The 23,987-nt window shown below is 41.9% G+C and overlaps 1 protein-coding gene across 1 annotated transcript in view; it reads left to right on the plus strand.

Annotated features, from left to right (window-relative positions):
• clec16a (C-type lectin domain containing 16A) overlaps nucleotides 1–23,987 on the plus strand; it is a 267,248-nt gene that overhangs the window by 108,962 nt on the left and 134,299 nt on the right. The window contains exon 15 of the mRNA XM_072560020.1: nucleotides 9,880–9,989. Coding sequence (XP_072416121.1) covers nucleotides 9,880–9,989 — 110 coding nt within the window. The remainder of the gene's footprint in view (nucleotides 1–9,879; nucleotides 9,990–23,987) is intronic.

The following is a 23,987-nucleotide window of genomic DNA, read 5'->3' on the forward strand; positions in this document are numbered from 1 at the left end:
TAATATCAGTATGGATAGAGTATGGACTAATTGATGGACAGAGTTGGGATAAGGGTGGCATTTTCAGGACAGCTATTTGTAACTCATGGAGTGCCATAGAGATCAGTGCGCATCCACAATTACTTGTAGTACATACCAAGGACTTGGATGAGAGAAGTGGATATACTGTAGCCAAGTTTGCAATTATGTACAAATAGGTGAGAGGGAGTTTGATGGGGATGGTACAGATTACAGAGGGATGTAGACAGTTTAAGCAAGTGAGCATAACTTGGCAGATGCAGTATAATGTTGAGGAATGTGAGGTTATGCAGCTTGGGCAAGAGGAGTAGAGGAAGTGAATATTATTTAAATGGAGAAAGACTGCAGAAAAGCTGAGCAGAGTGCATGAATCACACAAAAAAAGTATTCAAGTTTGAGGTATTAAGAAGGCAACTGGACTATTGCCCTTTATTTCAAAGGTATTCTAACTCATACTTGTACTAAGTAAGTAATTAACTAACTAAGCAGAGATGGCTGGGCAGGTGATGTGCTGTTGCTGTATGATGTGGGAGCTGGCTGATCCCATTGTGAACGGCAGTGACCACATCTGCAGCAAGTGTTGGTTGCTGGAAGAACTCCGGATCAGAGTTGATGATCTGGAATCTGAGCTTCAAACACTGCGGCATATCCGGGAGGGGGAGAGTTACCTGGACGCTTTGTTTCAGGAGGCAGTCACACCTGGGAGATTAATTAATTCCCACTCAGCTAGTGATCAGGCACAAAAGAGTGTGACTGTAAGTGAGGCAGGTAGGGGGACCCAGAGTTCAGGAGTGGAGGAGCCTCAGCCCTTGACCTTGTCCGACAGGTACGAGATTCTTGCTCCCTGTTCGGATGAGGAAAAGGGCTCTGGACAGGATGAGCCAACTGACCAAGGCACCATGGTGCAGAAGGCCATTCAAGAGGGGGGAGCTAATAGACAGGTAGTGGTTATAGGGGATTCTATAATTAGGGGGACAGATAGTATCCTTTGCAAGCCGGATCGGGAGTCTCGCATGGTGTGTTGCCTGCCCGGTGCCAGGGTGCGAGACATCTCTGACCGGCTTGAAAGGATATTGGAGCAGGAGGGGGAGGATCCAGTTGTTGTGGTCCACGTTGGTACCAACAACATAGGCAAGACTAGGGTGGAGGACCTGTTTGGGCATTACGAAGCACTAGGCAGGAAATTGAAGCACAGGTCCTCAAGGGTCATAATCTCCGGATTACTGCCCGAGCCACGTGCCAATTGGCATAGGGACAAGAAAATTAGGCAAGTAAACACGTGGCTAAGGGATTGGTGTGGGAAAGAGGGATTCCACTTCATGGGGCACTGGCATCAGTTTTGGAACAGGGGGGATCTGTACCGTTGGGACGGTCTCCACCTGAACCGATCAGGTACCAATGTTCTGGCGAAGAGGATAAATAGGGTGGTCAGTAGGACTTTAAACTTCTGAGTTGGGGGGAAGGGAAAGTGAAAGCAACAGGGAGTATGGAGGTAAATGGAAAGATAAGCAGCAGGATAGCATGTTTCCAGGCGGATTTAAAATTGAGGCAGACTGAGAATGCAGAAAAAAGCAAGGATAACTTAGGACATATGACTTACAACATCTCTAATAAGGAAGTTAGCATTAAGGCACTTTACCTGAATGCTCGTAGCATTCATAACAAAGCCGATGAATTAATGGCACAGATAATAGTGAATGATTATGATGTAGTAGGCATCACAGAGACTTGGTTACAGGGGGGTCAGGACTGGCAGTTAAACCTCCATGGTTTTTCGACTTATCGAAAAGACAGAGAGGTGGGCAGAGGGGGTGGGGTTGCCTTGTTAGTTAAGAACAAAATTAAATCTATGGTATTGAATGACATAGCGTCGGATGATGTGGAGTCTGTGTGGGTGGAATTGAGGAACCACAAAGGCAAAAAAACCATAATTGGAGTTGTGTACAGACCTCCTAACAGTGGTCAGGACCAGGGACGCAACATGTACCGGGAAATAGAGAAGGCATGTCAGAAAGGCAAGGTTACATTGATCATGGGTGACTTCAATATGCAGGTGGACTGGGTAAATAATGTTGCTAGTGGATCTAAAGAAAGGGAATTCATGGAATGCTTACAGGATGGCTTTTTGGAACAGCTAGTCATGGAGCCCACAAGAGAGCAGGCTATTCTGGACCTAGTGCTTTGCAATGATCCAGACTCTATAAAAGATCTTAAAGTAAGGGAACCCTTAGGAAGTAGCGACCATAATATGGTAGAGTTCAGTCTGGAGTTTGAAAGGGAGAAGGCGAAATCTGATGTAATGGTGTTACAGTTGAATAAAGGTAATTATGAGGGCATGAGAGAGGAACTGACTAAAATAGACTGGAAGCAGAGGCTAACCGGGAAGACACTAGAGCAAAAATGGCAGGAGTTTGTAGGTATAATTGAGGACACTGTACAGAGGTTCATTCCCAAGAAAAGAAAGATTAACCGGGGAGGGATTAGACAACCTTGGCTGACAAAGGAAGTCAGGAAATGTATTAAAGAAAAAGAGAGATCCTATAAAGTGGCTAAGAACAGTGGGAAATCAGAAGATTGGGAAGGATACAAAAGCAAACAGAGGATAACAAAGAGTGTAATAAGAAATGAGAGGATCAAATATGAAGGTAGGCTAGCCAGTAATATTAGAAATAATAGTAAAAGTTTCTTTCAGTACATAAGAAACAAACGACAGGCAAAAGTAGACATTGGGCCACTTCAAACTGATGCAGGGAGCCTAGTGATGGGAGATAAGGAAATAGCAGGAGAACTTAACAAGTACTTTGCGTCAGTTTTCACAGTGGAAGACAGGAGTAATATCCCAAAAATTAAAGGGTGTCACGGGGCTGAGTTGAGTATGGTTGCCATTACGAAAGAGATAGTGCTAGAAAAGTTAAAAAGTCTTAAAATTGATAAATCTCCTGGCCCCGATGGGATACACCCTAGAGTTCTGAGAGAGGTTGCTGAGGAAATAGCAGAGGCATTGGTTGAGATCTTTCAAGAGTCACTGGAGTCAGGAAAGGTCCCGGACGATTGGAAGATGGCTGTAGTAACCCCCTTGTTCAAGAAAGGATCAAGGCAAAAGATGGAAAATTATAGGCCAATCAGCTTAACCTCGGTTGTTGGTAAAATTCTAGAATCCATCATTAAGGATGAGGTTTCTAAATTCTTGGAAGAGCAGAGTCTGATTAGAACAAGTCAACATGGATTTAGTAAAGGGAGGTCATGCCTGACAAACCTGTTGGAATTTTTTGAAGAGGTAACAAGTAGGTTAGACCAGGGGAACCCAGTGGATGTGGTCTATCTGGACTTTCAAAAGGCCTTTGATAAGGTGCCACACGGGAGACTGCTGAGCAAGGTGAGGGCCCATGGTGTTCGAGGTGAGCTGCTGGGATGGATTGAGGATTGGCTATCTAACAGAAGGCAGAGAGTTGGGATAAAAGGTTCTTTTTCAGAATGGCAGCCGGTGACGAGCGGTGTCCCGCAGGGTTCGGTGCTGGGGCCACAGCTGTTCGCATTATATATTAATGATTTGGATGAGGGAACCGGGGGCATTCTAGCGAAGTTTGCCGATGATACAAAGTTAGGTAGACAGGCAGGTAGTACTGAGGAAGTGGGGAGGCTACAGAAGGATCTAGACAGGTTGGGAGAGTGGTCCAGGAAATGGCTGATGGAATTTAACGTGAGCAAGTGCGAGGTCTTGCACTTTGGCAAAAAGAATATAGGAATGGACTACTTTCTAAATGGTGAGAAACTTAATAAAGCCAAAGCACAAAGGGATCTGGGAGTGCTAGTCGAGGATTCTCTAAAGGTAAACATGCAGGTTGAGTCTGTGATTAAGAAAGCGAATGCAATGTTGTCTCTTATCTCAAGAGGGTTGGAATATAAAAGCAGAGATGTACTACTAAGACTTTATAAAGCTCTGGTTAGGCCCCATTTGGAGTACTGTGTCCAGTTTTGGTCCCCACACCTCAGGAAGGACATACTGGCACTGGAACGTGTCCAGCGGAGATTCACACGGATGATCCCTGGAATGACAGGTCTAGCATATGAGGAACGGCTGAGGATACTGGGATTGTATTCGTTGGAGTTTAGAAGATTAAGGGGAGATCTAATAGAGACGTACAAAATAATACATGGCTTTGAAAAGGTGGATGCTAGAAAATTGTTTCTATTAGGCGAGGAGACTAGGACCCGTGGACACAGCCTTAGAATTAGAGGGGGTCATTTCAGAACGGAAATGCGGAGACATTTCTTCAGCCAGAGAGTGGTGGGCCTGTGGAATTCATTGCCACGGAGTGCAGTGGAAGCCGGGACGCTAAATGTCTTCAAGGCCGAGATTGATAGGTTCTTGTTGTCTAGAGGAATTAAGGGCTACGGGGAGAACGCTGGCAAGTGGAGCTGAAATGCGCATCAGCCATGATTGAATGGCGGAGTGGACTCGATGGGCCGAATGGCCTTACTTCCACTCCTATGTCTTATGGTCTTATGGAATGGAATTTTTTAAAAAGTGTCTTCTAAGACTATACGGTGGAATAGTTGGACTGCACCAAGACAACTATGAACAGCTTAGTCCCCTTATCTGAGGAAAAATATGTTAGTATAGGAAGTAGAATCAGAGATGCTTCACTCAGTTGATCTTGGGATAGAGGGATTTCTGTTTGAGGAAAGATTGAGTAGGATTGGCCTGTACTCATTGGAATGAGAGGTGATCTTATTGAAACATTCAAGATTCTTGGGAGTCTTGAGAGAGTGGATGCTGAGAGAGTGTTTTAATCTTGTGGGAGAGTCTAGGGCCAGATAAGGTAACCTGAGAGTCAGTAGTCGCCATTTAAAACAGATGAGCAGGAATCTCTTCTCTTCTGAGGTCAGCAAATCCATGGAATTCTTTGCACAGACAGCTATCAATGCTGGACCTTGAAGGATGGTCAAGACTGAGGCAGACATATTTTTAATTAGTAAGGGGATTGAGGGCTATGGAGAAAAAAAACCATAAGACATAGGAGTGGATGTTAAGGCCTTTAGGTCCATCAATTCCACTCCACCATTTAATCATGGCTAATGGGCATTTCAGCTCCACTTATCCGCACTCTCCATGTTGCCCTTAATTCCTTGCGAGATTAAGACTTTATCAATCTCTGCCTTGAAGATATTTAACGTCCCGGCCTCCACTGCACTCCATGGCAATTAATTCCATAGGCCTACCACTCTCTAGCTGAAGAAATGTCTCCTCATTTCCGTTCAAATTGACCCCCTCTCATTCTAAGGCTATGCCCCTGAGTCCTCGTCTCCCTGCCTAATGGAAGCAATTTTCCAGCGTCCACCCTTTCTAAGCCATGCATTAGGAAAATGGAGTTGAGGGTTATCTGATCAGCCACAATCTCGTTGATTGACAGAGTAGATTCGATGGGCTGAATGGCCCACATATACTCCTACATTTTATAGTATTTGGCAAAGCATTCCTTAGCTTGATTTTTACTAAATTACCATTAACCTAGTGTGTTATTTTTGGTAATTTTTATTAGAGTCCTAGAGATGTACAGCAAGGAGACACACCCTTCGGTCCAACCCAATCTAGTCCCACCTGCCAGCACCCAGCCCATATCCCTTCAAACCCTTCCTATTCATATACCTATCCAAATGCCTTTTAAATGTTGCAGTTGTACCAGCCTCCACCACTTCATTCCATACACGTACCACCCTCTGTGAAAAGGTTGCCCCACAGGTCTCTTTTATCTTTCCCCTCTCACCCTTAACCTATGCCCTCTAGTTCTGGACTCCCTGACCCCAGGGAAAAGACCTTGTCTATTTATCCTATCCATGCCCCTCATATTTTTGTAAACCTCTGGAAGCTGAGGGGTGACCTGATAATGTTCCAGGGAAAACGGCCCCAGCCTGTTCAGCTTCTCCCTATAGCTCAAATCCTCAAACCCTGGCAACATCCTTGTAATTTGTTTCTGAACCCTTTCAAGTTTCACAACATCTTTCCGATAGGAGGGAGACCAGAATTGCACACAATATTCCAACAGTGGCCTAACCAATGTCCTGTACAGCCGCAACATGACCTCCCAACTCTTGTACTCAATACTCTGACCAATAAAAGAAAGCATACCAAACGCCGCCTTCATTATCCTATCTACCTGTGACTCCACTTTCAAGGAGCTATGAATCTGCACTCCAAGGTCTCTTTGTTCAGCAACATTCCTAAGGACCTTACATTAAGTGTATAAATCCTGCTAAGACTTGCATTCCCAAAATGCAGCACCTCGCATTTATCTGAATTAAACTCCATCTGCCACTTCTCAGCTCATTGGCCCATCTGATCCAGATCCTGCTGTAATCTGAGGTAACCTTTTTCGCTGTCCACTACACCTCCAATTTTGGTGTCATCTGCAAACTTACTGACTGTACCTCTTATGCTCGCATCCAAATCATTTATGTAGATGACAAAAAGTAGAGGACCCAGCACCGATCCTTGTGGCACTCCACTGGTCACAGGCCTCCAGTCTGAAAAACAACCCTCCACCACCACCCTCTTTTCTACCTTTGAACCAGATCTGTATCCAAATGGCTAGTTCAAATGTTGCAAGAATGTAGTTTTGCTCTTGAACTTGGCAGTATGCATAAACGGACAAAAACCAGGTTTCAAAAAAAGATATTCCCTCAGCACTGACTTTGTGTTCTTGGTAATCTTCGAAAAGTATTGTTTTGTTTATTGATTTCAATTTAACTTGTCTTTATCTAAGAAATGCACCAACTGAATTATTGCCAGCTAATATTTTGCTTTACTTTTTAAAAAGTCACATGTTCAAAGATTTTTGTTTTCATTTCTTTCTTGTATTTGGTCCTTATTAGCAAATACTCAAGTAATTGCCTAATTTTCCGAGAGCCCCCCTTAATTTTTATTAATTAATTCTTTAAAGCTTTGAAGTGGATTCTTCCTATCTCAAAAAGCAGTGGGGAACATGGCAGGAGGGGTAGGTAAGTGGGTGGGATGGGGTCAAGGAAATCTATGATATCTTCCTGCCACCATAGGCCTTCCACCCAACATCAATTAAGGGTCTCCATGGTCAGTTAACTTAGAGTCCTGGGCAATGCAGCAATCCTGGAGAGTGAATACATTGGCATCCTTTTTGACTGGTAAAATAAAGTGGTCAGCCTTGGAGGTTTGATACACCTCCAAAAGATGATGATTTGGGGCACAAAAGAGTCATGGGATGGCCATTGAAAGCTAAGTCCTACTCTTGCTGCTGCTTACTCTTGCAAAGCAATACTTTTTAAGCCTGGTGGAACTTTATGCTGTGCTGCCAGCCACTACAGCCTGTGATGTCCTGCTGTGATTAGTTTTCATTTGTTCAGACATCTGTGTTGGCCTTGCTGGCAAGGACTGCATTTGTTACCCATCCCTTCACTTTAATTGATTGGCTTATTAAGGCAGTTAAAAATCAACAATACTGCTGTATGTCTCGAGTCTCATGTAGACCTGTCCAGGGAAGGTGACAGATGGGTTTTTACAGTAATCAATAATGGTGCCATTAGACTACCTTTTAATTCCAGACTGTTTTTGTGCCATGTTGGGGTTAGAGTTCTTTGTTCCCAGGACATTTGCTGGGGCTGGCAGCTTCAGGCTGTGGCAGCACTGTGGCTCAGTGGTTAGCATTACTGCCTCACAGTGCCAGGGACCTGGGTTCAATTCCACCCTCTGGCAACTGTCTGTGTGTAGTTTGCACATTCTCCCCATGTCTGCATGGGTTTCTTCCAGGTGCTCTGGTTTCGTCCCACAATTCAAAGATGTGCAGGTTAGGGTGGATCGGCAAATCTAAATTGCCCATCGTGTTCAGGGATGTGCAGGTTATGTGCATTAGTCAGGATACAAGTGGATTAGTAGGGGAATGGGTCTGGATGGGATGCTGTTCACAGGGTCGGTGTGGACTTGTTGAGCCAAAGGGCCTGTTCTCACACTGTAGGGATTCTTAAAAAAACATTGTTTTCCCAGGAATTGATCCAGGCAGAAAATCCACAGGGTGACCATATAAGTGCCTAATTGACATATGATTCAGTGGGATTTCCCATTTGTGGTGGTGGTTGAATGTCCCACTTAGAGCCAAAAATGGAAAATTTTGTCCATCTTTATTTAAGATGTTATGAAATAAATTGTGTTGACATATGTAATTGACGTCTATCTCTTGTACTTGGCATTATAGTGCAGAATAGTTTTCACTACACTTTTTTTTTTCTCCTAGGGATGCAATTTGTATATTTTCATAAGCTGTCATTTTAGAATTCCTTTCACCTTTTTAACTTTATAAGTACTGGTGTTGATGTTTTTGAGCTTGGCTACTCCAGCTTTGTGAATACGAGCTTTCAGCAATGAAGCTTATATCCAAAAAAAAATTAGCTGCTGCCATTAACAAGACAAATACATTCGTCTGAGTTGCAGAAGTCATTTTACTTTTGTGTGTCACAAATGCCTGATTTGAAAACATAAATGAAGGTTTCCTAAGTAGAAGATAGTATGATCGGTAAACAACAGTGGATTCTGCTTGATCTGTCATCTTATGAGAATAGATGTATTAATGCAAGGTTTGTGAGATGTATTAATCTTGATAAATGTTGAACTACAAGTCTAATATTGGGGAAAAATAAAGAAAGATAACGGACTGCAAAAATTAAATTCGGCAAATCAACTTCTCAGCAACATTTCCAGATGTATTAAGTTTAATGGCTGGCATGACATTTGCCCTGATTAGAGTGGTGCTGGAAAAGCATAGCAGGTCCGGCAGCATCCAAGGAGCAGGAAAATTGATGTTTCGGGCAAAAGCCCTTCATCAGCAACAAGGCAGGCAGCCTCTGGCGTGGAGAGATAAATGGCGGGGGGCTGTGGGGCTGGTGAGAAGGTAGCTAAGAGTGCAGTAGGTGGATGGAGATGGGGACGAAGGTGATAGATTGGAGAGGAGGGTGGAGCGAATAGGTGGAAAGGAAGATTGGCAGGTAGGACAAGTCAAGAGGATGGTGCTGAGCTGGCAGGTTGGAACTGGGGTAAGGTGGGGTGGGGGAGGAGAATGAGGAAACTGGTAGAGTCCATATTTACCCTGTTGATCTTTTCACACAATACTGTGAAATTAGGACAGTGTATTACAAGCAGAAATAATCACTTTTTTCTAACATAATGGCTGAATCAATCTAATTCTTTTCATAGATTATATATTTGTGCGTCAAAATCTTTTAACTGCCCTGGAAGCGAGAGTGGGAGTACAGCAGTATTTCCACCTACCCACTGACCTGACAATTGGCATGTCTGCTTATTCATTCTATTGTGTGACCTGTCCAACCTTTTTGAAGTTTCATTTAAATCAAGATATGGCGAATATACACATAGTCTATGAATACAGATTTTCTTTATTTTGTAAGGTGTATAATAATTGAACATCTGTCACTTGTTAACAAAATTCTGCTAGTGCAACTGACATACTTTTGTACAGGGGCACTTTCCATTCACCCACACTACTGCACAGGTGCATTCAGATTGCCACGAATAAGCATAAAATCATTTTTTGGTTGGAAAGCAACTAGTATCTTGACTGAGAATGAAAATGCCTTAGAGTTCTCTTGTTAGTTATCAAAAAAAGTTTGCTACAACGTTTTGAGCCCTGTTCTAAAATAACTGAGACATGGTTGTATTCCATTAGGTGAGCATTTTTTCTTTGTGTGTAGAATCCTGCATTATAGTGTGATTAAAAATTGGAGATTCCCAGATAGCATACAGTATATAGACAATCTATAGCTGCCACAACAAATGTTAGTCAATCTTTGTAAGGGTTTATGCTTGATTTCTCTTTACAGATGGGAAAATACGTTTGGCTACTTTGGAGCTTGCCTGCCTCTTACTTAAACAGCTCGTGCTGTCAGGTGGCAACTGTATTATTAAAGATGTGCATCTCGCTTGTCACGAGGTAAAGGTTTTGGATTTTAAAAAATATTCATGTTGAAGTGGATGCAAGGGGACTTGGTACATTATCAGTGAATCCAGCATTTCTCCTTGCAAGTAATTATTGCCACCAAGCAATGTCTTTGACATGATTTAAAAATAAATCATTTTAAAGACAAAGCTTGGTGGCAAAAAATACTTGATTCCAAAGAGAGAAGTATTGGCTTCCAACTATTACAGAACCAGCTACTAATTAATAAATACAAATGCTTCATTTCTTCCGGTTCAATGCTTATATTTGCCTGAAGTTGAATATAACAACATTATTAGTACAGCAGTGTTTTTGGTATGCAAAACATAGATCAGAATGCTTAACTATTTTATGGTTCTATTATTGATTCCATTACAACTCTTGCCGATCATTCATTTATAAATTCATGTGAATTTTATTGAAGTAATTTCAATCCCATCACCTCTTGGGTACAAATTTCTTGAAACTGAGAATCAAATTGCACTTGGGGGGGAAAAAAAGGAGCAAAAAAATTATACGTTTTAATTCAGAAGCTACAACCTTCAAAAAAGTACTATTCTGGTTATTTGTCTTATTACTAATGGTTTTTCTAAATGGTGTGTTATTACTGACAAAGGAGTTATCCAGAATATCATGTATTGGAGTGCGGAATGAGTTGTTGCAATCTCCAGATGTCATAACAAGAAGGAAATTCCCCCATTCACTGCCACCTGCTTTTACACTTGAAGGTTTGAAAAGAATATTTTCTGAGACCACTCAGACATCTGTCAAGTTGACAACACAGTATGGAGAAATAGCTGACCAAAATATGTGGCAGCACGTCCACAAGATTGCATTATTGACATTCCTAGGACAAGGCCAGCACAACTAAAACAATGGTAAAATAATAGGTGTGACATTTAATGGGTATATGCACCCACATTAGGGACAAAACCAAGGGGTGACGATGGTCTGGTGGTATTATCACTGGACTGTTAATCCAGAGACCCAAGTAGTGTTCTGGGAACCCAGTTTCAAATCCCACCATACAGACAGTGGAACTTAAAATTAAAAAAAATGCAATTAAAAGTGGCCATGACACCATTGATGATTGTCAGGAAAAAAAAACACCTGTTTGCTAATGTCCTTTAGGGAAGGAAAGTGCCATCCTTACCTGGTCTGGACTACATGTGACTCCAGACATGCAACAACATGGTTGGTTCTTAACTACCCTCTGGGATGGGTAAGCAATAAACGCTGGCCAAGCCAGCAATGCCCTCACCAATGAATATATTTTTTAAAAAGTCAAAATACCATTTACCCCATAAACTGTAGTACATTAATTCTCCTCAGCAATTCGAGAGGAGTCATGTATAATTCTGCTAGGTTAGCTATGAAGAAAATGCAACCAGACATCAACCAGTCCTTGTGCATCTTAAAAAGTTCTAAATCATATTCATGCTGTAAAGAGTGTTAGAAATAGCCTTTTCTTATATTGTGTTGTATCACTTGCTTACAAATATAAAAGTGCTTTTCAAATTATAGCACATGTGAGATGGTGATCAGTGCTGTTTATTTCAAACTTGGTTCTTCTTCAAGCTGCAGGGGCATTCCCATTGGATGAGCCCGGCACATTATATTGCTCAAAATAAGACCATAAGACATGGGAGTGGAAGGACGGCCATTCGGCCCATTGAGTCCATTCAGCCATTCAGTCATGGCTGATGGGTTTCAACTCCACTTACCTGCACTCTCCCCATAGCCCTTAATTCCTTGCGAAATCAAGAATTTATCAATCTCTGCCTTGAAGACATTTAACATCCCGGCCTCCGCTGCACTCCGTGTCAATGAATTCCACAGGCTGACTGCAGAATTTAGTGGAGATGCATGTAACTAATTGTTATATTTTTAAATGTTAAGTACAAATAGTGAAATATATCAATCAGTAAGTACATCAGATTCATAATTATTGTATTGGCTCAGTACACATTTGCTTGAAATGAGTGTCTAAGGAATTGTTAAACGATAAGCTAACAAACAAAATTAAAACAAATGTAATGTTAATTCAGCTGAGGCTTTGATTGTATATGGAGGAAAAAGAGGAAAACAATGGGTGTCAAATTGAGAGAGAGCCTTTCTATGTTCTAATCTTTACACTTAGCAACAGTGTAAAATCCTGATCGTAACAGTGTAAACTCCTGTTGCTCTGTACACATTGTCATCAGTCACTTCTCAAACTCAATCCAGGATGTTTGGAAAGAGTCTTTCAAATAACAATGTTAACAAATTCAAACAAAATGTTTTTATGCTAATGTTCTGGAAATATATTTTTCTGTCTATTTTAGAACTATTTATTAGTATTGGACAAAAATTATTTCAATAACTGACAAATGGTCAGGATTTCTTTCGAAAATTCTTAATATTTTGTCATTAATTTTTTTTCTACTTTAGATTTTTTTTTGCTTTGTACTTTCCATACAGTTCTGACTGACTCTTAGGAAATGTAGGGACAGAACGGTGGCACCGTGGTGAGCACTGCTGCCTCAGCGCAGGGACCTGGGTTTGATTCCACCCTTAGACTGTGTATGGAGTTTGCGCACTCTCCCCATGTCTGCATGGGTTTCCTCTGGGTGCTCTGGTTTCTGCCCACAGTCTGAAGATGTGCAGGCTAGGTGGATTGGCCATGCTAAATTGTCCATAGTGTCCAAGGATCTGTAGGATGGATCAATTAGATATCGGAAATGAAGTGTTATGGGAATGGGATAGGTCTGGGTGGGACACTCCTCAGGAGGTTGGTACAGTCTCGATGGGCTGAATGGCCTGTTTTCACACTGTAGGGATATTGTGACATGTGTCATGGGGCTCTGAATTGTGAAGTTGAAGTTGCTGAATGCATAAACATTTTTGCAAGAATCTGTATTAACCAGTGAGGTGGGTGGTTTTCCATGTACATTGGATCAACCCCACCCCACCAGTAGTTTCTGTCTTGTTCCTGCTTGCCTGTTCCACAAGACCTATCCTCCTCCCCGATGCACAATTGCTTAGCACCCTAAAAACCCTGGATTTAATTCGCCCTAGTTACCATCAGTTGTCATTTACGGCGATGTTCGCTGTCACTACTGAGTTCTGGCACTGAGATTGTCCAGCTGCCTTTGTGGACTGGAAGTCAATACGTTCAGCAACGATGTCCTAATTATAGGGAAAAAATGGATAGAATAGACACTTCTAGATTTCACCATTTGGTAACATTGTCAATCCAGACTTGAAACAGTATAGATGGCAATGGACAATGCTACTTATCTTAAATTGACTCAACTTACTCATCTTTGAAGGAGGGATCAGTGAGCAAAAATTTCACCTTGCCTTGCATGGCAATTGGAGCAGGGGTCCACCTATTCCTCATCCCAAAAGATTCAACTTCAAAACAACTTGTGGCGCTGCTACCTAGATTTTTACCATTCTCTCCCCTTTTCCAGAACAACAATTGACTACTGTCATTTGGCATTCTGGAAACGCATGAGATGATGTGAATTGTCTTCAAGGGATTTGACATGCAAAAGGCTTCATGGGCAGCCATGTGGCTTTTTCTTTGACTACAGAATTGCCAAATTTATTTTGCGATATATTTTGAATATTGTGTTTATTTTGAAAACTGAAGAGATTTATAACCATTGCAAGGCTATAACGAGCCAGAATAAATAGTTATAATGAAACATTTTTTTATGATGCCAATAATGGAATATGTTATAACAATTAATTGCTTTACAGAAGTTTATGGGGTAAAATGCTTTGTGTTCTTGCATCCAGCTTTCCATAGAGAACTTCAAAAGAGATTTGATCTTGATCTTTCATTTCAATTTATATGAAACCAGACGTTTCATCACCATGTTGGTAACATCATCAATGAGCCTCTGCAGAAGTGTTGGTGTTCTATCCCACTTGTTTATGTATCTTGGTCTGTTGTGGTGGGTGATATCATTTCCAGTTCTGTTTCTGAGAGATTGGTTAATAGGGTCCAAATCGATATGTTTGTTAATGGAATTCCAGTTTGAAAACCGGGCCTCGAGGAATTCCCGTGCGTTGAAATGGTTTCCCTCTTTGTCTGTGTGTAAGGATACTAGTGATAGTTGGTCATGTCTTTGGGTGGCTAGTTGGTGCTCATGTATCCTGGTGGCTACTTTCCTGCCTGTCTGCCTAATGTAATGTTTGTTGCAGTCCTTCCACGGTATTTTGTATGTGACGTTCGTTTATGACAAATAAATAGCAAGTGGGACCGAACACCAATGCTTTGCCGGGGGCTTACTGATGATGTCACCTAGCATGGTGATGAAATGTCTGAGAACAAACCTACCAGCTCAGTGAGCAAACTTACAACCTGAGCTACAAATCTTTAAATTTTCCCTTAATAACAAAGTTTATTAGCTTTTAATTTGATAAGGTTCTCCATGGTAGGCTCATTCATAAAGTCAGGAGGTATGGGATGCAGGGAGATTTGGCTGTCTGGATTCAGAACTGGTTGGCTGACAAGGCAGAGTGTGGCTGTAGATGGAAAGTATTCTGTCTGGAGGTCAGTGTTGAGTGGGGTCCCGTAGGGCTCTGATCTTGGGCCTCTGCTCTTTTTAGTTTTTATAAATGACTTGGGTGAGGAGGTTGAGGGGTGGGTTACTGAATTTGCAGATGACACAAAGATTGGAGGTGCCATTGATAGTCTCAAGAGCTATTGCAGGCTGCAACGCGACATAGCGCTGGGTTGAGAAATGGCCGATGGAGTTCAACCTGGATAAATGCGAAGTGATGCATTTTGGAAGGTTGAACTCGAATGCTGAATATAGGATTAAAGACAAAGTTCTTGGCAGTGTGGAGGAACAGAGGGATCTTGGTGTTCAAGTACATAGATCCCTCAAAAGTTGCCACCCAAGTGGATAGGGTTGTTAAGAAAGCGTATGGTATTTTGGCTTTCGTTAATAGGGGGATTGAGTTTAAGAGCCGTGAGGTTTTGCTACAGCTCTACAAGTCCCTGGTGAGACCCCACTTGGAATATTGTGTCCAGTTCTGGTTGCTCTACTTTTGGAAAGATAGAGGCTTTGGAGAGGGTGCTAAGAAGGTTTACCAGGATGCTGGAGGACTTCTCTTAAGAGAGGTTGACTAAGCTTGGACCTTTCTCTCTGGAGAGGAGGAGGAAGAGTGGTAATCTGATCAAGGTGTACAAGGTAATGAGAGACATGGATAGAATCAATAGCCAGAGACTTTACCCCAGGGCAGGATTGACTGGCACAAGGGTTCATAGTTTTAAGGTGTTAGGAGGAAAGTATAGAGGGGACGTCTGAGGAAGGTTCTTTACACGAAGAGTTGTGAATGCATGGAATGCGTTGCCAGCTGTGGTGGTGGAAGCAGAATCATTAGGGATATTTAAATGACTGCTGGGTATGCACATGGACAGCAGTGAATTGAGGGGTCCATAGGTTAAGTTATTTTATCTTACATTAGGATAAATCCTCGGCGCAACAGCGTGGACCAAAAGGCCTGTTCGGTGCTGTACTTTGCTCTGTTGTTTAAAAGTATTAGAAGCAGCTAATCTTTAGCCCCATTGTTCTACTTATTCATGTGCCATAGGATGACTAAGTCACTGCAGCATTCTTTTAAATTAATCCTAAAAACCAACCTCTCTGCCTGCTTGTGTTTTTGTCCTATTCATTGACTTGATTTTGTTTCTCGGTTCCTTTACTACAGTGAAGCATCGCCAACAACTAAGAAATGCCTAAGATTAATGAAACATCCTAAAACATGCCAGGAGCATTCTAATTCAAAATATGACACTGAGACACTGAGAAGATGTTAGATAAAGTGGCCCGAAGCTTAGAGAGGGGCCTCTTAGCAGAGGGAAAGAACTGGGATCCAAGCAGTTGAAGAAGCAGCCATCAACACTGGAATAATTTGAAGTAGGACTGTGCACAAGGCCATAATTAGAGGAGATAACATAATTTTGGAGATTGCAGAGGTGGGGAGGGATAGGTCCATGGAGGGATTTAAAAACAAGGATGAAATTTTGAAATCCAAATATTACTTGACAAGATGCCATTATAGGTCAGCGAACACAGGTGAAAGGGGAAAGGAGCATTCTAAGTCATGGGCAGCAGACTTTGGATGATCTCAAGTTTACAAAGGGTGAAATGTGAGAGACCAGCAAAGGACTACAATGGGGTAGTCTCTGCCTTTGGGACTGTTTGGATCCCAAATGATGGTATTACCAAAAATTCAGATATCAGAATGAAACTTGGCTTGGTGTATTTTTTTCATTCATTAAAGTAGTGCTTAGTCAGCAAAACATTGCTACCGGAGGGGCTGCTTTTTTCTGTACCAACAGAACGTTGTCACACAAGGCACAAACAAAAAGAAAATTCTATCTAGCCATCAAACCTTGTTAAAAAATCGTAAAACTCACATGAAAATAAAGTTTTCAGCGTTCTCCCCAACATAGCCACTTTAGAGATTCAAAACCTGAGGAATTATCCCTCTATTTCAAAGCTCTGTTATACTTAATGGATTCTCCCTGGTTTCTTTCCTGTGAACTGTGTACTTGTCTTGCACGAATACCCACAAAAATGAGATGTTAGACTCTCATGTTCTATTAAGTAAAAACAATGACTGCCGATGCTGGAAAGCAAATTCTGGATTAGTGGTGCTGGAAGAGCACAGCAGTTCAGGCAGCATCCAACGAGCAGCGAAATCAACGTTTCGGGCAAAAGCCCTTCATCAGGAATAAAGGCAGTGAGCCTGAAGCGTGGAGAGATAAGCTAGAGGAGGGTGGGGGTGGGGAGAGAGTAGCATAGAGTACAATGGGTGAGTGGGGGAGGAGATGAAGGTGATAGGTCAAGGAGGAGAGGGTGGAGTGGATAGGTGGAAAAGAAGATAGGCAGGTAGGACAAGTCCGGACAAGTCAAGGAGACAGTGCTGAGCTGGAAGTTTGAAACTAGGATGAGGTGGGGGAATGGGAAATGAGGAAACTGTTGAAGTCCACATTGATGCCCTGGGGTTGAAGTGTTCCGAGGTGGAAGATGAGGCGTTCTTCCTCCAGGCGTCTGGTGGTGAGGGAGCGGCGGTGAAGGAGGCCCAGGACTTCCATATCCTCGGCAGAGTGGGAGGGGGAGTTGAAATGTTGGGCCACGGGGCGGTTTGGTTGATTGGTGCGGGTGTCTCAGAGATGTTCCCTAAAGCACTCTGCTAGGAGGCGCCCAGTCTCCCCAATGTAGAGGAGACAGCATCGGGAGCAACAGATACAATAAATGATATTAGTGGATGTGCAGGTAAAACTTTGATGGATGTGGAAGGCTCCTTTAGGGCCTTGGATAGAGGTGAGGGAGGAGGTGTGGGCACAGGTTTTACAGTTCCTGTGGTGGCAGGGGAAAGTGCCAGAATGGGAGGGTGGGTCGTAGGGGGGTGTGGACCTGACCAGTTAGTCGCGGAGGGAACTGTCTTTGCGGAAGGCGGAAAGGGGTGGGGAGGGAAATATATCCCTGGTGGTGGGGTCTTTTTGGAGGTGGCGGAAATGTCGGTGGATGATTTGGTTGATGCGAAGGTTTGTAGGGTGGAAGGTGAGCACCAGGGGCGTTCTGTCCTTGTTACGGTTGGAGGGGTGGGGTTTGAGGGCAGAGGTGCGGGATGTGGACGAGATGCGTTGGAGGGCATCTTTAACCACGTGGGAAGGGAAATTGCAGTCTCTAAAGAAGGAGGCCATCTGGTGTGTTCTGTGGTGGAACTGGTCCTCCTGGGAGCAGATACGGTGGAGGTTATTAACCCGCATATCTCAAAGTATATGTACCTGGTTCAGAAGTTTCACAAACTTAAGTTATTTACTGATGTAACTGTTCTCTGAGCTGCTTTTTAAGAAAGAACTCCTTTGTTGGAGAAAGACTATACTTCTGACCACAGTTAGGTTTCCTCCAAATTGCTCTATAAACTTGCAATCTCTGGATTTTATCAAATAAAATCCATCATTGATTACCCTGAACTGAAAACAAGCTAATGGTCTTCAATATTCACTCAACACATCATAAACCACTTCAGTATAAACAATTTTGCCATTAACATGCCAGAGGTCTACAGTCACCTGCTCTTTGACATGTTCTGGATTAGGTCACTGTTCCAGAAGAACAGTGTTAAAATGAAGAAAATGTGACAGCAAATTTGGAGTGTTATTTGGAGTCTGTGGTGTATTATTTGTTAAGAATTAGTAAGATCATCATAAACTGAATTTTGGGACCTGAAGTTGTAATCAGTATCTATTTATGACACAGACACTGGGAAGATGTTAGATAAGGTGGCCCAAAGCTTAGAGAAGAGCCTCTTAGCAGACAACATGAAGCAGAGGGAGTAAGAGATGTAGGGAAAGAATTGGGAGCCCAAGATCCAGGCAGTTAAAGGAGCAGCCATCAACACTGGAATAATTTGGCCCTGCACCAAACATTGCATAAATTATCTTTTTGCTAGTTGAGTGAAAGCTGCACTCTGTAGAAAGAAACCAATAAAAGTCTAATTGGTTAGCAATCTGCTCACTAGCTTACTGGCAAGAAATGTAACTTGAAAGAAGAAGCAAATGCATTTTGCTTCTGGAATCTTAAATGAAATGAATGCTTGGGGAAAGAAAGAGAAATTGCAAAAGGAAGTGAAGTTTGAAAATTGCAAGTTTTGCTTCTGCTTTATTTATTCTGTCTCGCAAACCTCTTTGGACTTCATCATTCACGCATCTGTTTTGTTTCACCACTGCTGTCACCACCTGCTAACTTGCCAAACTGGCTATTCTCTCAAATGTGAAAGCCTGACTGATGAAGATTGATAGTTTGTTCAATTATGTGGCCTATCATAGTATACAGCAGGTGGCCAGTAGCTGTCACTATAAATCAGAAATTTCAACCTGAATGTTTATCTTCTGCCAATTCTAGGGGGAAAGTTTTTTTGGCTCAGGTTTTGAAGTTTTCTACTTCCATCTCAACTGAGATCTGTTGTTGCAAATCCAAGTCCAATTTTATTCTTTTGGCTCTTTCAGCAAGTTTGGGAAAGTTTCTGTATATTTTTTACAATTTAAAATAGAAATGCATCTAACTCATGCACTAGATCAAAATGCTTGGACTTACTATTCTTTAAATTTGAAAACAAGATAAATTTCCTGCGGCAGAAAAATCGACCCAATCCTTTGTTTAAGAATGATACCCATTGCAGCTTGCAAACCTCCCTTTTAAATTGCAGTGCCGTGTTCAGTTATATTTCAGACATGTTTCTAATGTTGTAAGTTTGACTGTTAATCAGTTTAATGGATAATTTTTGGTTGGTTACTTAGGGATTTTATTTCCTAAGTATTTCTGAGATGAAGTTCTCCCTTCATATTGAGAATATGCTCCATGTTGTGTGGCACTATCACCATGCTGTGTGGGTAAACTTTGAGCAGATCTGACAACTTACCAAGATTGGGCATCCATGAGACATTGTGGGCCATCAACAGTGGCAAAACTGTACTGTAGTACAATCTGCAACCTCATGGCCTGGCATATCCCCCACTCAACCATTATCATTAACCTAGGGGGTTCAACCCTGGTTCAATGGAGAGTGCAGAAGGGCATGCCAAGAGCAGCACAAATCATAGGTCAAAATGAAGAATCAACCTGGTGAAATTACCAAACAGGACTACTTGCATGTCAAGGCAGCAAATGATAGCCAGAGCTAAGAAATGCTCCAACAAATGGATCCAGATCTTAAGCATTGCAGTCCTGCCACATCCCGTTGTGAATGGTGGGAAACAATTAAACAATTCACTGGAGGAGAATTCATCAACCTCAGTGACGGAAGAGTACAACAGTGCAAAAGACAAGGCTGAAGAATTTGCAGGAATCTTGTTTGTTGGTGGTCTGTCATCTCTGCTACAGGACATCTCTACAGGAGTTCCTCAGGGTACTGTCCTGGGCCCACCATTCTCAGGTGCTTCATCAGTAATCTTCCCTCCATCATAAGGTCAGAAATGGGAATGTTCACATTTCACTCCTCAGATACTGAAGCAGTCCATGTTGAAATGTAACAAGATCTGGACAATGTCCAGGCTTGGGCTGACATGTAACATTCATGCCACACAAATAGCAGGCAGCAACCATCACCAATAAAAGACAATCTAACCACTGCTCCTTAACGTTCAATGGGTATTACCATCACCAAATCTCCCATTATAAACCTAGTTGGAGTTGCCACTGACCAGAAACTCAACAGGATTCACCATTTAATATAGTGGCTACACAGACAGGTTGGAGGCTAGGAATACTGCAGTAGATAAGGTGTTTGGCACACTAGCCTTAATGAGTACAGGAATTGGGACATCATATTATGGCTACACAAGACATTGGTAAGGCCACGTTTGGAATACGGCATATAACTCTGGTTGTTCTGCCATAGGAAGGATGTTATTAAACTGGAAATGGAGCAGAAAAGATTTACAGGGATGTTACCTAAACTTTGAGTTATAAGGATAGGCTAACTGGGCTGGGGCTATATTCCCTGGAGCATCGAAGGCTGAGGGGTGACCTTATTGAGGTTTATAAAATCATGAGAGTCATTGATAAAGTGAATAGCTGTAGTCTTTTCCCCAGGGTAGGGGAGTTCAAAATTGTAGAGTATAGGTTTAAGGTAGATTAAATTAGATTAGATCACTGACAGTGATCGGCCCAACAAGTCCACATCAACCCTCCGAAGAGCAACCCAGCCAGACCCATTCCCCTACATTGACCTCTTCACCTAACACTATGGGTAATTTAGCATGGCCAATTCACCTAACCTGCACATTTTTGGACTGTGGGAGGAAACTGGAGCACCCGGAGGACACCCACGCAGACACGAGGAGAATGTGCAAACTCCACACCATCCAAGATGAAGCTGTCCACTTGATTGGTACCACATCCACAAACATCCACTTTCTTCACCAATGATGCTCAGTAGCAGCAATGTATACTACATACAGGATGTGCTGTAGAAATTCCCCAAAGATCCTTGGACAGCACCTTCCAAACCCATGTCCACTTCCACCTAGAACGACAAGGCAGCAGATACCAGCACCTGCAGGTTCCCCTCCAGCTCACTCACAAGCCTGACTTGGAAATGTGTCACCATTCATTCACTGTCACTGGGTCAAAATCCTGGAACTCCCACCCTAATGGCAGGTGGACTGCAGCGGTTCACCCCCACTGGGGATGGGCAATAAATGCTGGCCGAGCCAGCGGCGCCCACATCACATGAAGGAATATAGTTTTAAAGATCTTAATTTTTTTTTTCTGTTTTTATTAAATTTATTGTGGATTACCTTTTGTTTGGTTCATGGATCATCAATAACTGGTCTGTCTTTTATTCCTGGGTTCATGTCTTTTGATGTTCACTATCCTGTTGTAGCAAGTGGCTAACATCATGAAACAGTTACAGTGGCAAATCTTTGACTGGTATCTGTGTCAGCCACAGTGGAGCAGCTGACTTTTGAATGCAAATTAATTTTGACCAAAACTCTGGTTGGTTCAGCTGAACCTAGCAGCTCTTAATTACAAACTAATAAATACTGTACTTTCTCTTTTGCTGAGAAAATGAGGGAAGATGCCTATTAATGATTGCAGTGCACACACTCAATACTGTGCACCTAATCAAATTCTAAATCAACTGACCACTTAAACAACTACTTGATGGAAGTATATAAATTAATAGGTCAATCTGTGATGTATTCCCTTTGAGCAATATAAAGGAATAGAGTTTCCACTTTGAGTACAATTGGCAAGCTGGGTGCAAACTGCTGTCTAAATTGTCCCAGTTATCTGAATCAATTTTATGGATTAGGTTTCCACTCACTGTGCGCAATTACAACCACAAAATCTTCCAGAAAAGAATGCAATCATGCAGGGTTTTAGAATGCAATTTGTTTTTAATTTGCATTGTATTATTCTAGTGCAATCTCTAAATAATAAACCTCTGACATAACTGACAAGACCTTGTGTAATAACAGAGGCTGGCCATTCAGCCCATTGAGTCTGCTCCATCTTTTAATGAGATACTTGGCTGATCTGATAATCCTTAAATCAACTTGCTTGCCTTATTTATTCTTGATTTCTTTACTGATTAAATATCTATCTATCTCAGCCTTCTGTGGTGAAAGATTCCACAAATTCACTACCCTGTGTCTGGAGCAGATACCAACACAACCATCTGTATTCATGCCAGTATACCTTCCCTGAGGGGAGCAAACTTGTACCCAGTATCATAATTGAGGTCTGACAAGTTCATTGTATAGTTCTAGCAAGACCTCCCTGTTTTTATAGTCCATTCCTTTTGAAATAAAAGCCAACAACCTTTTGTGGCACTCTACTAGTAACATGTTACCGTCCTGTAAGTATCCTATTTAAACCAACTCTTTCTTATATTAATTAGCCAATCCTCTATCCATGTACCAATGGTTCTATTTTATTAAGTAACCCAGTGTACAGTACCTTTTATGCAATGTCTTTCAGAAATTCAAATGTATAATATTTACAGGTCTCCTTCCCTTATCTATTCTGCATGTTACAACTTCAAAAATTTCTAACCAATTTGTCAGACATGATATCCCTACACTAAACCAGTTGACAGGTGGATTATGTTATATATATTTTTAATGTTCTGTTTTACAACTTTAATAGTAGAAACCTTCCATTTTGAAATGAGTGTTAATTCAATAATTTTTTTAATCATCCAGAACTTTGCCAGAGTCCAAGGAATCTTGGAAGATTGCTACTAGTGCATCCACTATCCCTGTAGTTACTACTTTTAGTATCCTAGATTGCAATCCATCTGATCCCAGAGGCCTATTCGCCTTTTGCCACAATATCTTCCCAAGTTTTTTTTATTTCTACTAATAGTTTTTGCTTTACTTCCTCCCTTATTTCCCCCATTGGCCCTTGCTGTCATGGGATGTATTTATTAAATGCCTCTGCCATTTCCTGATTGCCAGTTATTATTTTCCGAGGGAATGTTATAAACCCCCTAAGGGAGCTATGTTCATTTTGGCCTTTTTAAAAAATATATATATGTTGTTGTTCTTGCTGTCTGACTTGATATTACTTGCTAATTTATCCTCCAAGTTTATTTTCTCCCTCATGATTATTCTTTAGTCATGTTATGTTTTTAAAATTTCTCAATCCTCTGGCCAACCACAAATCTTTGTCATATTGTACATTTTTCTTTCAGTTTAATCTTTTCTATTGTCACAAAACTAGTTCCTTTTTTTTTTCTAAAAGCTTGGCTCAAGGAGACTCTGTCCTTAATTTTTTTCAGAGGGGTAATAAACCAGGCTGGGCTCCAATCAGACTGGTTTAGTACAGAGAGTAGAAGGTATTGAGAGGCCTTTTTGTTTATATGTAAACAGATGAGACTTCAGGCCAAAATGGTGATGTTTTAGAAGTGACCTGTACAATTAAAGGGGAATGGTCAGCTCTCTAGCTGAGCTGAGCAGTTTAGTTCAGTCCAGAACTAGTTTGGACTTTAACAGTGAGCTGTGTGGAAACTCTCTCTTCTGCCCTTCTAACTGCCCTGTAAGCAAATGACCCTTTTATTTGTACTGTGTTTTGAAGGGGGTTTGCTTATTGGCACTGTGTATATTCTTAACACGTACTTTAGTTTAGATAGACTGAGTTCTGTAGGGGATCTTTATTCTGTGCTTCATACTTCATTGTGTAATTTTATGAATAAATCTTTGCACACATATGGGCCCCAGCTATGCCTGTCTCTTTGTTGGCCTTGTAGAACAGTTGATCTTCCGTAATTACACCGGCACCACTCCCCTCCTCCTTCCTCCGCTACATTGATGACTGCATTGGCGCCACCTCGTGCTCCCGCGAGGAGGTTGAGCAATTCATCAACTTCACCAACACATTCCACCCTGACCTTAAATTTACCTGGACTATCTCTGACACCTCCCTCCCCTTCCTGGACCTCTCCATCTCCATTAGTGACGACCGACTTGAC

This window comes from Chiloscyllium punctatum, chromosome 40, assembly GCF_047496795.1.
Source record: "Chiloscyllium punctatum isolate Juve2018m chromosome 40, sChiPun1.3, whole genome shotgun sequence".
NCBI lineage: Eukaryota > Metazoa > Chordata > Chondrichthyes > Orectolobiformes > Hemiscylliidae > Chiloscyllium > Chiloscyllium punctatum.